Raw genomic sequence first — 15370 nt, forward strand, 5'->3', positions numbered from 1 at the left:
AAGCAGAGCAGGGTGCCAGGATGTATTCTTGTATGAGGAGGTGAAGTGAAAACTAAAACCCATGTAGTGTCATAAATCCTGCTAGAATAAAAGCACTTTGAAGCTCCCTTCATTTCATCAACAACAGTTCCTTCTGATTGGCTGCGAAAGTCTTGATATGACCAAAGAACATCTCCAATGGCTAAGTTATTTAAAGTCCTCTTTTTACATTCCTTCCCTCCCCTCACATTCTTGTGGACTTTTTTGGGATGGCAAGGTTATGACAACTCTAATGTGTTTTATGCCCTCAAGAAAATTGTTAAAGAAAAAGCTGGTTTGCTTTGTAGGCTGCTTTACCATTAAAAGAAATAGTGTCATACTTTCCTCCTCACTCTTCAATCATAGAGTTTTTCCTCTTTCAAATATCTGCTTTATAAAATCCAAATCTTCCTGGTTCTTCCAAAGAAGCAACATTAGAAGTACAATAATTTTTAAAATGCATAAAGTCCTACTCTCAAATGCTTGTCAGGAATTTAAGTTAAAGAGATTTCAGTATTCAACACTTCCTACAACTTTTATCCTGCTCAGCTACTTCAACTAAAAATCTAGGTTCTTACCCTATATTAGTGACAGAACCCCATCGCATTTCCAAGGATTATATATAAAGGAACACAGAAACCTTCAGACATTGTAAAGAAGATTTTTTTTAATTTCCAGTTACATTTAACTTGCAGTAGGCTCAGAATTAACTCCAATCCTCTTAAAATACACACAAGAAAAATTGTACCAGGATTACCTGAGCTGGCTGGAAGGGATGGAGACCATGGAGTCCCTTCAAAGAGAGAATATAGTGAAGTCTCCTGATGGGCAACTGAAGGGGTGACTTCTGTTTTTGTGCTGGTATTCATGTTTTTCCCATATACCTCATTAAACATGCTGTTATTTGGATATCTTTCCTGGAATAAAGAGAGTATGAGTACAGGATTTATTTGAAACACGGAGAACATATGAAGGAAATTATTGAAAAGGAAAAAGTGTTTTGATTTGTCACTCCTCAGAATCTTCTCTGAATGCTTTATTTAACCAAGTCCTTCACATCCTGAATCGGGGCCCATTTCTCCTGGCTGAATTGCAAAGCCTTCATGAAATTTTAAAATTTCTGCTCAAGAGACCCTGCTCTGCTCCTTGGAAGAGAAGGGGTGTTCCACTGGTTAGGAATAAAAATACTCCCACACCACAAAATGTGGGGATTCACCTTTTCACTCAACTCTACAATCCCACTGAAAGCAAACATCCCAGGAACTCAACAAGACTCAACAGTACCTCTGCAGAACAGTACCTAGGGTGAGTTTGGGAAGACAACTGATTTTCAACAATGGGAAAAGGCAAACAAAATAACCTTGTTAATACAGACTGAAATTAGGCCCGTGGATCTCCTTTCCAGTTTGCCATTAGTTTGCACTAAAGGATGTGCCCATACTTCTGCCATTGTCTAGCTAAACAGTAAGTCAGAACAGCAAAATGCTACCAGCTTTGGCCATCACATACCTGATTAAGAGAAAAGCCACTGAGAGATAGGAAAGATGATGACTGAGACATCAATTCTGACGGTTTTTCCAGCAGGGACTTCTTTGAAAAACCAGAAAAGGAAAACAAGCAGTTGGTTTTCAGTGTGGTCAGCAGGAGGAAAGTAAGCTACAAAAAACTGCCCAGGTATTTTTGTTTTAAACTTTTATTGCATTTTTGACCTCAGCACCGTGGAGGGCAGGGGGGAACAAACTAACAAATGCAGAAAATCAGAAGTTTTCCCATTAATTGTAATTAATAACTAAAAATCAACAGTCATGACAGCTGAGAGTCCCAAGAAACCCCACTGACAGCAGTTTCCCAGTTCTCAAGCGCCTCTGGCTGCTTCCACAGTCTGACACGTCTAGAGGGGATGTTCCTGCCAAACGCACCAACCCTGTGGATGTATAAAAACCTTGCACAAATGAGACAGGATCCTTTCCAGTGAGCAGAGTGCTCAGTCATGCCTGACAAGACCCTTGGACATTGCTATTCATTGATGGATTGTTTGTTACTTTCGAGTACTCCTGCTGTATAGACACTCAGAAGAATCACAGCTTGTCTTACTGACTAATTGGGTTAAACAGTTAAAGTTGCATTTATTTCTCCCTCATTTTCATTATAAATGACTACAGAAGAAGAAAAGTGTTTGCAGCAGAGGTTCCAAAACTCCCATGGGCTCCATGTTGAAATATTATGGCCTTTTCCATGACCTTTTCCATCTCTGCACCTCCTCCCATACAGCTATTATCTGCAGCCTAGTATTTCTCAGTTTTTGTTTTCAGTTCTTATTATGATTAAGCAATGAAAAATACTGATATGAATTATAACAGTATGAACCAAGCCTATTTAGGGAAGAGACAGAATTAGTTATCACTGAGACATAAAGGACAGAAAAACTGTAAAGCTTGGCTGGTAGAGAATTGAACACCCCTGACCTTAGGGTCAGGATCAAAAATTCACAGAATTAGTGAAGTCACAAGTAAAGCTGTGTGTGATCCAAAATTACGTCTGTAGTTTTGTTCCCTCTTGCCCCCAGACCAGCTCAGCACATCAGGTATTTTAAAATTTATAGTTCAAATAATAAGAAAAGCCCCTCCCTAACATGGTCTTAATACCTGGAATAACTTTGCTTTTATCCTGCAAGCTTGAGACAAACAGCCCCATTTTCTTGGCAAGCAGCTCCTAGCTTGTTAGATTTTCCAACTGACAACTCATTACTTTGAAAGCACGTTGTAAAAAGCAGACACAATTTGTACTCAGCACATCCACACAGCCTGCACAGAGAAGTGTTTCTGTCCATTTGCCAGCAGACAGCAACTGCAGGAGCTTCAAAGGAGGCTGCTGAAGCAGCAGCTGTTAGTTCCTTAGCAAAGGTATTGAAGAAGACAGCAATGGGTGTCTGCTTTGCTACTGGCTCCTCGGGACAACATGCAAATTAACGGAGGAATAGATTTATTAACCAGGGATTTTACACAGAGTCACAAAATACCCCTCACTGTTACAGCCACAGATCTGAAACACAAGTACTCACTGAGCGTGCCTGGAGCCACACAAGAAGCGCACTGTGTTTTTAGAGCTAAGTTAAGACTTCAGCAGCTCACAGGACCTCCAGCTATCAAGCTAGGAACACAGAAATGCAGACAAATCTCTCAGGCTGTCAAACTCCCTGCACTTCTATAGGAGTCAGTGATTATTTAGTCAGTTGCTTGCAGGGTTCTTCTAAAACCATCTGGCTCATTTGCAATCTCTTCTGCATTTACTAGGGTAGTTTCCCCCTGCCTTTATGTGTTTCCTACATGCAACTGTACCAAAGGCACTTGTTCTGATGACTTCCTTTCACTGCACACACCCTTGCCCCTGTTACCACGCCCAAACAACTGGGGAACAGGAAGTATCTTAAAGGGTGCATCAATGTGAACCAAAGGTTCAAATCCTGTGAACCGTGCTTACAAGAACACCCCACAATTATCCTGCTTTCTGAACAAACTGGCAGGTCTGGCTGTGGACCAAGAGCTATGTGGGATGCTACAGCACCTCCCCAGCTCTCCAGAGCCAGGGGCCTTGGGCTGAGCTCTCGCACGGAGACTGGCTCAGCAGCAGGAGGGAAGTGCAGAGGAGGGATGGGGAAGAGAAAGAAATTTCCCATTTCTTATAATTTCACAGAAGAAAGAGATGCCAGTTTGAATGAGAAGCAGCAGTATTAAGTCAAATACATACAAAGAGGCTTCGTCCAGGAAGAGAGGCGAGAGGCCCCAGCAGAGCTGGGTAAAGATCAGGAGGATTAGAGAAAATCAGCTCTTCCTCCTCCTCCAAGGCAGCCAGACTCTTTAACAGGTCCGGAGGAAGCAAAGGGGAGCTCTTGGGGTCCTAGTGACAGAAATGAGCACAGTGAGACAACAGAAGACAGAAAGGGAAGAGCAAGAGCCAAGTGGGGAGAGACTAAACCAAAGCAGGAGAGAGAAACCAACAGGAGAACAGCAGGCTGTGGCAAGGAGCGCAGCATGCACGAGTGTGAGATGAAAACAGTGCAACAGAAGTGGGTGGAAGCACACAGAAAAACGCTGAGCAAAAAACAAACCAGCCTCATGGCCTAAGGTGTAGCGGGAGAGGTCCTGCACCTCCCTGGTAAGTGGTGCAGCCAAAACGATGGGCAACTAATTGCAATCAATGCAGCACGTGCTTCCCACAGCATTACTGACAAATACTGAACCCATTTTCATATTAGAGGACAATAAACATGATTCTTCCTGAGAAGAAAGATCTTAAATTATTCTACAGCTGTAATTCAGGTTTCAGCTGAAATTACATTTGCATCTTCCCTCATCTGTTTGCAGAATTTAAACCCCCTGAGACACTGCCACTGTTAACAGCTACTGCACAATGGTATAGAAAAAATAAACTTTTAAGTGCTACGTCTTGAATTTTGAGAGGGATGCTTAAAACACAAGCATCGCTGGCACAGCCTCTGTTTGTACTGTGTTGTGCTTACACCAAGGCGGTTTCCGATTTAGGGATGAGAACAAGGCTTTGGCCCAGCCTCCATCTAAAAATCACAGCCTGACATCAGAGGAGAGGCAGTCTCCTGAATATTGTCTGTCTTTTCTCCCCAAAGGATAAGCTATGTGATCTCAGCTGACCTTTTGAAATTCCTGAGTGCATTTACAGAGGCATATCTGACCAAAGGTTTAAAAAGGCCTCTGTTTAAGTTTCCTTATAACCATCACCAGAAGCACTTCCAGACAATCCAGGACTTAATACATAACAAAGATTGCAGGCTTTTTATAAACTGCAGCACAAAGCAGAACTGCACCAAAGCAAACAGAAGTAAAGTATTCCATTAGTGCAACCAACAGCTAAGGGATGGAGTTCAGCACTCTTGCTACGTGGTGGGATTTGCAGGAGGAAAAAAAAAAACAAAATCAAAATGGGGTTGCTCCTACTATCCTCAATTTCTATCCCCAGTTTGGCTCTTGCAGCCTCACCTATTCAACACACTCAAGATACTCTGTGGGTGGCAAGAGTTTATCTAAAGGGTAAGAATTCAATTACAGTTATTTAGATGCACTCATGGTTTTCATCAGTTGCCAGACAAGTATTTTCCCTGTCAGCTGCCATGTGTCTTGGCCCAGCAGATGCAGTGCAGAGACCAGCGTCATGTCTACACTGAGCATGACTTACACCTATGTGAAAACAGGTCTTCAAGAGCCTGATCCCCCTCCACAGTCCACTGAAGCAGCAAATCCAGTACTGTACGCTGGGATCCCGTTTCCGAACATCCAGCTCCCTTGCAAATGTTTTCATTGATGCACTTGGGTCTACAGGGCATTACTACACTGGGCAAATTGCCTGAGCAATATCAGAGCCTCGCTAGATTTCACCACTTTTACATGGATCTTTACCTCAAAAGTCATCCTGGAGACAGCATCCTGCTCTGGGCGGAAGACTCCTTGCCGTTTCCCCCTGCGGTCCATGTTGGACTGCTGTGCCATCACCCTGTTGTCGGCCATGCCGTAGGAAGAGTCCCAGTAATATTCTGGCACCTTGACTTCTGAGGGGTTCTGGTTATATGGCTCCATTGGGAAAGGCTTCATTTTTTTCTCCAGAGGTTGCTGTTGCATCACAGGAGGCTGTAATGACTGTTCAAACAATTTTAGAGGGTCCTGGGCCTGCAGGTAATAGGACTGCTTTACAGGCATGATCTTCCCCAGAGAACCTTGGACTTGCGGCGGGTTCCAGAGCTGCTTTGACGAGTCTGTCTGTGGGTACTGAGGCAGAGATGCATGCTTTTGTCAGCAGGTAGGAACAATTAACATCAACTGGTTTTCTAACTTCAAGCTGTCATTCTAGCTGACTCATAGCAGATACTCTGCAAACATTCTCATCGACTACATTATTCACCAAAATTCAGTCTCAGTAGGCATACAGCCTCATCAAGCTCAAAGCCACCAGCCAAGCATAATCCCTACTCCAGTTCGGCACCTTACAGACACCTTTATTAAGGTACTGAACTGCTGCCCAGAGCAACAGGAGGGCCTCGCTTGCCATCAAGGCCAGACATGCCAGAAAGGAGGTTTTGTCAAGTACACAAGCACGAAACCAAGAGGAAGGAACTGACAGCGGAACCCAGTAAGCACACAGGAAAGAGCGAGTAGGGTGAAGATTCAGAGCCCATCCTCATTGCTCAAACAAGACTTATTTACAGAGGCCTAGGACAGAAATATCTCAGAATCATCACCTTCATACCTTGTCTACACACAGAAACACTTACAAAGATTACCATCTTCTCAGCCCAGTAGATACCTTCCTCTTAGTTACAGAATAGCAGGTTCATGACCACTAAAATTCAGCTGTTTTTCAAATTTGCCCAGAAGTTGACAGATCAAAATTCCACAGCGAGGTCTTTAACAACAACAGCATGAGGTAGACCGGGAACAGAAGTCTCCAACATCGCCAGTTATTTTTAAACACAGCTTAGGCACACTGTACTAGCCAGGCTTACCTGCTGGAACCCAGAGTGGTGTGGCGGGCTCTTCCCCAGGCCCTGCACAGCTTTTGTTGGGGACTGTTGCTGCTGCTGCTGGGCCAGCGCTTGGACCTGTAACTGGCCTGCTGACTGTGCTGTTGCCTGAGCTGGTAGAGATGAGAGGGGTTGCTGGGAGGGAGGTGGTGTTTGCTGAGCTCCCTGGGTCATTGGCCCCGGTCCAGAGGGCCGCTGCTGGCTGTAAGGAATGTGGGACTGTTTCCCACCTTGCACCTGGTTTCCTGCAGGTGAGTGAGCCGTGGGCTGGAGGAAGGTTCCTGGGACAGAAACGCCTCCCGGGAAGGTGTATCCCGTACTCATGGAGAAAGCCACAGGGGGAGGAACAACATAGGTCGGAGGTGGGAACCCTGCAAAACAAAGAGCCGTAACTGTAGTTTCCCAGCAGAAAGCAGCTTCCTCAAGAAAACATTCTGGTTTTTTTTTTATTTTATTTTTATTTTTTATTTTTTTTTATTTTGTACATTTAGAGCATCAGAACAGGAAACACCAAGCACAGTTTGCAGACAGGCACTATCATGTCCTTTTCCACCTTTGCAAGTACACAGCTATGATCACAGAGGGATTCGGAGCATTCTTCAGTTTTCTTCCAATATTCCAGGCACTGGCAACAGTCTGTCAGAGCAGCATCTAGGAGAGTTGCAGGATTGTCCCCATACCTCCACCTCCCTGCTCCTCCTCCCCTTTTTCACTCCCCATCATGTTTTTTTTGACGTGTTACCCCCAAAGTTCCCACCCCTTCAAACACACATTTCCAGACAATTTCTGCAGCACTGGACACAGAAGAAATCGATAAGTCTCCTGCCTCCCGCCAGAGCATCACCAGTCCTAGGATTAATTTAGGTAAGGAGATAAATGGCAAGCTAACCAATCCTCACATCTACAAGATCAATTTATTTCCTGTAGCTCACACTGAAAAGCCAAGTTTGGAAGGCACGATTTAATTCTATGACAGGCCATATTTCCTGCTGGCATTAAAACAGAGAAGAGGTCCCTCTCTCTTATATTGAGGAACTATGCAGAGGAGCTACAGGAAAGATACAGCTCCCAGCTATTTTGCGAGCAAAGATGGACAGTAAGGCATGACAGGAATGCTCCGCAACAAAATGGGAACACACAACACAGCAACAGCAAATGACACCACACAAATTACAGCTTAAAACATGAGCATCACTACAAAAGAAACCAAGCTAGAAAGAAAGCAGCGTGACTGATCTTTTGTAATAGTCGTACATACAGGGAACGCTTTCTCCTGGGCTAGCAGAAGACTTTGTCATGTTTTGACTTACTACAGAAACAGCCTCCTGTGAAATCTCTTGATCTTGTGCTAATCAAGAAGGAAGGTGGCAGATTTCATGGCAGACACTGATAACAAAACATAAGGAATCCTATTCATCTCATTTCAGTTCTGCTATGCCCCTTCTTTACAACACTAAGACTCTCACCATGAGAATGCACGTTCATTAGAACAGCCACTACCTTCAGAGGCTGTAACAGCTAAGAGCACAGACTTTTCTTTGCAGACAACTGTAAAACCACACATTGAAAGAACACAAGTTACCTGGCCGGCTAGGAAGGGGAGGGAAAGCTCCTGGGTGATGAATGGGGATGAACTGGGAACTGCTGGCCTGACTCGGAGTCTGAGTTACAGGTGTTTTCCTGGCTTCAGACACTGGAGTCTTCCTCATCTCTGTCTGGGATTTCACCTAATACAAAATAAAGCAAGAAGAAATTAGGTAACTTTTCCTGTAATTAACCAAATGTCTCAAGCCAAAAAACAAACTCAAATAGTCAGAGAATTTTCTTTTGCCCTAAGTTACTGGAGGAGGTTTGGAACATCAGAATCCAGTTCCTTCTTCTCTGGCCTCAGGCAGGTGACTTTGCCTCTCCTCAGACACTCCTTGCCTCACAAAAGCACTGGACAGATGCCCACCCAGAAGACTGCAACAGGCTCATCCTCTAGCAAGAGAGTGGGAAGCAGGCATAACATCCTCAGACCATACACAAAGGACTTACCATGCTGCTCACCTGCAATGCCTTAAGAACAAAAACAGAAGATGCAAATGCTATTACGCTTCTCCTAGGGCACTGCGTCGACCTACTTCAAGCTACTTACATGCAGCACCTTAGAAAACAAACTCTGCCACCTTCTTCCTAGGGAACTTTTCCAGCCTCATCTACACAGTGCAGCATATGCACAAACTCCTGCATATCATGAAATTCTTTCAAATAAGAGCATACACGACACATAGCTGAGGTGGTAACCTCTTTCAGTTTACCGTGAAATTGCTGTATGTTCTGTTAAAAGAGCTGCACCAGTTAAAGGCAGAGAGAAGAATGTAATGTAATGTTTACCTGATTCTGAGTCTGTTGCGGGCTGGGTCTTCCTGGAGAGGAAGACAGAGGGGAAGACTACTTTCCCTTTCTGTTCAGCTCGGCAGAACTGCCTGGAATGCAAGATGGAGCAGGCAGGAAAAAGACAGCAAGCAAAGAACCCGGGCAATATAGAAAGGGCCCAGGAGCAGACCTGATGCCAAGCCTCAGAGGTGACTGAAAGGGGTTTTTATCAGTGATCAAATAAAAAACCCAAACAATAATAAAAAAAAAACCAGCTGCGTGGGACTTCTTTCAACATTTAGAGCTACTGATTTGAAAGGACTAGGAGGGTAGGCACTTCCTTCCAAAATCAGTGATGGGGTGAAAATGCATTCAATCTTTCTCTTAAGTCTTTCTTAAATAACTCTGAATTTCCCCATTTTTAAATTATGGGAGTGTAGTTTGGTTTTTGTTTCATTAAAAAAGTAGCTTTTGAGACAGAGGTTTGGCTGTATTTTTCATCTCCCACTAGAAAAAGCTGGGAGGAAACTCCACCTCAGAGTCTGGCTGATGCTAAATGTCACAAATGATGGAGCAGCCCCTGCTCCCCCTCTCATGCCACAGCTGTTTGCTGCCCACCTGTACCCTTTATCACATTCTGTATGTTCAAATTATATCATGCTGTACCTTTTTTTCCTCTCTCCACAAGAAGCCAAACATTGTTACAACCCATACTGCATTCATTCTTTCATAGCAATGTCCAAATTCAAAGATGCTCTTCTTGCACAGGGATTTCAAAACACGAGCTCTAGTCCACCATAAACTCAAAGCTGCAATCAAACATTTCCAAAGGTGGCTTCCAAAAGACTCCCCTCATACAATTTATAGTGGGCTTTTAAAAGCTAAATAACTGAAATTGGTTAATCAAGAAAGCTTAATTTCAATCACTTCATTTGTTTCTCCTCGACCTCACCTCAAAAGCATCAATACTCCCACATCTTTACATCCCCAGCGGTCTCAAGAGTTCCCACTTGGTGCCTGGGAAGAGCATCGCTTCATCCCGGTGGCCTTTACATTACCTTGAGCAGGTCTGCATTACGCCTTCCTTTGCGCCCAACAGCATCTCCCCTCGAGGCCAGGTTCAACCTACGCCACGCTCGCATGATCCTGTCTGAGCACGCAAGTTTTCCGCCTATCTGTGAAACAGGACCAACTACTTCCCCTACAACATTCTTGACATTTTTGCTAAAGTAGGAGCTGCAGCTTTATAGAGTTTAGGCTTTTGAAAACAAAGAGCTACAGAGTAGACAAAGTTTGAAATTTCAGGGAAAGCCAAAGCAAAGCACTAGCAGACCATGAATTGGTACAAAGCCTAAGCAGGCATCTTAGCAGGGCAGGGAGCAAACCCTCCCCACGTCCTGGAGTAGGTGTGGGTAAATAAGTTCAGCAAACGGTGTTGTGATAGTTAAACTAAATAAAGCTGATAGAATTAAAAACTCCAAATTAGTTTCTCTTCAACAAAAGATGAAGTGTGACCAACCAGATCCAACACAGCACCCTATCCAGGAAAAATGCATTTCAAACCCAATGGTAAGTCTTAAGACCAAAAAAACAAACAAGTTTCTGATAAATTGACTGGGTTAAAATTACCTTCCCTACACAAGAGACCTACACTACTTCTTCGAGCATATTGGTTTTTCAGCCTCAAGCCCTTCTTTTGCAAGGCAGGGTCACAAACCCCGGCACAGGAGTTATGCTCAGGCCTGCAGCCACATTCCAGACATGTTCAGCAAATAAAGCCTAAACACCTGCCACTCCAACTCCCCTATCTAGACTGTTTTTCAGGTACCAGGCCGGTGTCAGTGACTCAAACAACTGTCACAGTTTCTGTGGGTTACTCCTCTTCCCCTTCCCACCCCTGCACAGACCCCATGCAAACCCAACGCAGGACTGCCCATGCAGACCTTCCCTTTCGTACTAACATTGCCTAATAAGAAATGATCAGAAGGAGAAGAACGATCCAAGGGTCCTACCAACACACACCAGAAAGACATGGAGCTGCTTTGTCTAGCCTAGGGAAAACAAAATTTCAGTAACAGGTCCTCAGAGCACTTGCAAAGAGAAGACTTGAGTTATTCTCTAGACCAACATGAGTTATTCTCTAGACCTGTCCTGGGAAGCAGTAGGTTTACGCAGTAGCAAGGGAGATGAAGTGCGTTAAGAAATGATTTCTGCTTGTAAGAACAGTGAAGAACTCACCCTGTTTCTCAAGGGAAATAACTGAATCTCCATTATCATTAAATGCCTCTAGACAACACCTGTCAATGGATGAGATACAGCCAAAACAATCCAGGTACAGATTACATCGACCCTGAAATTCTCCACCCTTATTCACTACAACTCTGTGGAAGCCAGAACAGTAAATTCACTCCCTACACACGAGGTGAGCATTTTTGTACATAGCGCTACATAAATGGGGGAAAAGAGCATGCCTTTAAAAAATACAAAAGAGAAAAGAACAGCTGATGTGAAAACCAACAATTCTCAACAAGCATCTCAGTGCAGAATTACAGGTTAAAAGCTGCGTGGCTTTTCTTACAACCACCGAGGGCCTCCTTACTGCACACGCAGTACAGAGGATCCTCCTCCAAGTAAACAACTCAGTGCTTTTGTGGTGTGTTCGATTTATTGCAAGCGCACAAGCCAACTGAACAGAAAATGCCCAGCTCCTTCACAACAACCACAGCATGGGTAATAGCATGACTAAGACCTGGCCATGCACGCTGCCCCTTGAACTGTTTGTGGAACAAAAGCTAGAAGGCTTTGTTGTTTGAGTTTGTTTTTTAAATACTGAACATACAAAAAAAATCGCCTTTCATTGCTCCCTACCTTTTCCTCCCCAATAAACTGAGACAGCATCACGGAAAAGGGCAGAGACCCAAAGTTTACTAATACCTGGTCTCTGAGACAGATTTTTTTTTTCCCCTTATGCATTAAGGGTACCTGCAGGCCCGCAGAAAGACCTTGGCTCTACTGATTTCTGTGCAAGCAGTGATGGCCCTGACACAAACATACTGCTAAGATGCAGTATCCCTTTGATCTAAAGGCTTACCTGAACTGCCACATTCTGCTTTCCTGCTTCCTGCATTTTATCCAAGCCGCATTTCTTGGTCTCATTCTTTCTTTTATTGTTATCCTTCTTCCCATCGTTCTTATTGGCTACTATTCCTTTGCTATAGTCCCGTCTTTCCCTACCTACATCTTTAGGTGGATAGATCCGCCCTTGATCTCTGTTCATTTCTCGTGGCTTAATATTTTCTTTGAACGTGACCATTGGTTTTTCTCCCGCATCACAGTTGTTGTTTAGACTTCTGCCAGAGGACAGAACTGATTTGAGTCCAGGGCTGCCATCTGTGGATAGTGGTTCTGCGATAGATGTTTCCTGCAAGGTGAGACTCTCTTTGGCTTCGCTAGAATCCTCTAGTAATAATTCCGGGATTTCCGTCAGAAACAACAGCTTTCCTACCTCATTTTCACACTGAATCAACCTAAAAAGACAGAAATTGAAAAGCAAATATGAATAGTTGGTGGCTTTTTTTTCCACAGGGTAACCTAACACTCTTGCTACAACTTCAAATACTGTTTCCACTCATCCCAGCTGTGCTTCGGTATCACTAAAGCGCCTCACTGGAGTGAAGCATCACATCCGAATGCATTCCTTATCAGAATTAGCTTAGGGAACAGTGGCATGCTGACACACAGAACATGTTACTAGCACTGTCAGTATCCTGAACTCACGTTATTTTGAATTGCTTGGTAAAATAACGAGAAAAATAAAGTTCACCTCTGGCACCTGTACTGCTTAAGCTTACAGAAGCAACTGAAACTCCCAGAAGCTATTTGCAGTTACCTTGGCTGATTATCAGCAATCCATTTGCCTGTGAAGATGAGTCGCTGTTGCCGTATCCGACGTTGTTGCCCTTCCTTATCTCCTGTAATCGCCTGGTGACCTTTGGAAAAATCCAAGTTCCTAACATTGAAATAGCACAGGGAATAATATTAATTACAGTTACCCTCAGCAAAAGCATGTTTCTTTAGAAATACAACTGGTCGGCATTATTTTGTCATAGGTTGTGATATTTCACCAGATTCTATTCAAAGTATGCTGTCTGATTTAGATTCAATTTTCTTCTCATAACATGTATCTACATTGAAGAGGGTCTTTTGTGTGTGTGTGTGTGCATGTTATTAGGTACAGGGACATAGTTAAAAACAGAAAAAGTAAAAACACAATTTTCAAGGGAAAAAATATTCCTTTCCTCATTTCTTAAATTATTTCTCTTTTATTTTATTAGTCTGAAGACTGCAGAAGAAAACTGAGCAATGTCATTGGCTCATGGCATTCCTCAGAGTTTTATTGAGGATTGGCATAGGATCTGTTTTCCTCTTCAGAATGCAGATGAAATCCTACGTTACCTATTACAGTCCCAAGATGATAGCTGCATCAATCCATATAGCAGCACGTGTTCATAAAGAAAGTATAGCAGCACGTGTTCATAAAGAAAGTAACCACAACAGGGGAGTGGCTATCAAAGCAGTGACACTAGCAAGGAGGCAGTTTCCTTCAGCTGTCACCTACCTGAATGAGGGTCTCAGAGCCAAGAATCCCTGCAACTCAAATTCTTCTGGAAGGGGGGTTGCTGGTGAATAGACAATAAAAATAAAAACAGCATTAACACTAATTACAGACACAAATTCACACCCCAGCAAGGTAACTATATACAGTAAAGCCTTCAACTAACATGTCCACTATACTTGTCTGCCCTACAAGCTGAGGAGCTCAAGAAGGAGAAAGCAGAGCAAGTCCGCTCAGCACAAGAAAGAAGCATTTGCAAAGCATTAGTGTGCACTAATACTAGAAGACAACTTATTGCATGTTTGCCTTTCAACTGCAATTTCCCACAACATCACAAAAAGCACGTATCATTCCCAGTCACAGAATCACAGAAAGTCAGGGATTGGAAGGGACCTTGAAAGATCATCTAAGTCCAATCCCCCTGCCCGAGCAGGAACACCTAGATCAGGTCACACAGGAACGTGTCCAGGCAGGTTTTGAGTGTCTCCAAAGAATGAGACTCCACAACCCATGTGGGCAGTCTGTTCCAGCGTTCTGTCACCCTCACCGTGAAGAATTTTCATCTCATATTTAAGAGGACCCTCCTGTGTTCCATCTTGCACCCATTGCACCTTGTCCTATCATTGGGTGTCACAGAGAAGCACCTGGCTCCATCCTCCTGACACTCACACTTAACATATTTATAAACATTAATGAAGTCACCCCTCGGTCTCCTCCAATCTAAAGAGACCCAGCTCCCTCAGCCTTTTCTTATAAGGGAGATGCTCCACTCCATCTTCCTCAGGGCTCTGCACTGGACTCTCTCAAGCAGTTCCCTGTCCTTCTTGAACTGAGGGGCCCAGAACTGGACACAATACTCCAAATGCAGTCTCACCAGGGCAGAGTAGAGGCTGAGAGAGGTTCTCCTCCCCACTGCTAACCACCCCCCCCACTTCTGATACACCCCAGGATGCCATTGGCCTTCTTGGCCACAAGGTCACAGTGCTGGCTCATGGTCATCCCGCTGTCCACCAGGACACCCAGGTCCCTCTCCCCTGTGCTGCTCTCCAGCAGTCCAGTCCCCAGCTTATACTGGTGCCTGGAGCTGTTCTTGCCCTGATGCGGGACTCTATACTTGCTCTTGTTATATTTCATTAAATTTCTCCCCGCCCAACTCTCCAGCCTGTCTAGGTCCCACTGGATGACAGCACAGCCTTCTGGTGTGTCATCCACTCCTCCCAGTTTAGTGTCATCAGCAAACTTGCTGACAGCACACTATTTCCTCATCTAAGCTGTTGATGAATGTATTAAATAATACTGGTCCCATTACCGACACTTCAGGGGTTCCACTAGATCCAGGCCTCCAACTAGACTCTGTCCCATTGACCACAACTCTCTGGCTTCTTCCCTTCAGCCAGTTCACAGCCCACCTCGCTACCTTAGACCACACTTCCTCGTTTAGCTGCAAGGATGCTATGGGTGATGATGTCAAAAGCTTTACTGAAATCAAGCTAGACCATGTTCACAGCTTTCCCGTCATTTATGTACCTGGTTATATCCTCATAAAAGGCTATCAGGTTGGTCAAGCACAACTCTCCCTTGGTGAAGCCATGCTGACTGCTCCTAATGACCCCTCTTATCCTTGATATACCTAGAGACAACCCCAAGGATAAGTCATTCCATCACCTTTCCAGGGGTGGAGGTGAGGCTGACTGGTCTATAGTTACCTGGGTCCTCCTTGTTGCCCTTTTTGAAGGCTAGAGTGATGTTTGCTTTCCTCCTGTCCCGACACCTCTCCTGTTCCCCATGACTTACCAAATATGATGGAGAGTGGCCTAGCAATGACTTCTACC

The 15370-nt window shown here is 44.2% G+C and overlaps 1 protein-coding gene across 6 annotated transcripts in view; it reads right to left on the reverse strand.

Moving 5' to 3' along the window:
- Positions 1–15370, reverse strand: part of SMG7 (SMG7 nonsense mediated mRNA decay factor) — a 47210-nt gene that overhangs the window by 3580 nt on the left and 28260 nt on the right. For 2 of the 6 annotated variants that reach the window (XM_032192123.1, XM_032192120.1), the window contains exons 12-20: positions 13542–13602; positions 12813–12932; positions 12015–12450; positions 8148–8292; positions 6548–6936; positions 5448–5813; positions 3766–3915; positions 1528–1608; positions 776–935 (exon numbers count right to left, since the gene is read on the reverse strand). In XM_032192123.1, the coding sequence (XP_032048014.1) occupies positions 776–935; positions 1528–1608; positions 3766–3915; positions 5448–5813; positions 6548–6936; positions 8148–8292; positions 12015–12450; positions 12813–12932; positions 13542–13602 (1908 nt within the window). The remainder of the gene's footprint in view (positions 1–775; positions 936–1527; positions 1609–3765; positions 3916–5447; positions 5814–6547; positions 6937–8147; positions 8293–12014; positions 12451–12812; positions 12933–13541; positions 13603–15370) is intronic. The other 4 variants (XM_032192124.1, XM_032192122.1, XM_032192126.1 and 1 more) reach the window with 4 other exon arrangements.

The sequence above is a fragment of the Aythya fuligula genome, chromosome 8 (assembly GCF_009819795.1).
Source record: "Aythya fuligula isolate bAytFul2 chromosome 8, bAytFul2.pri, whole genome shotgun sequence".
Taxonomy (NCBI): domain Eukaryota; kingdom Metazoa; phylum Chordata; class Aves; order Anseriformes; family Anatidae; genus Aythya; species Aythya fuligula.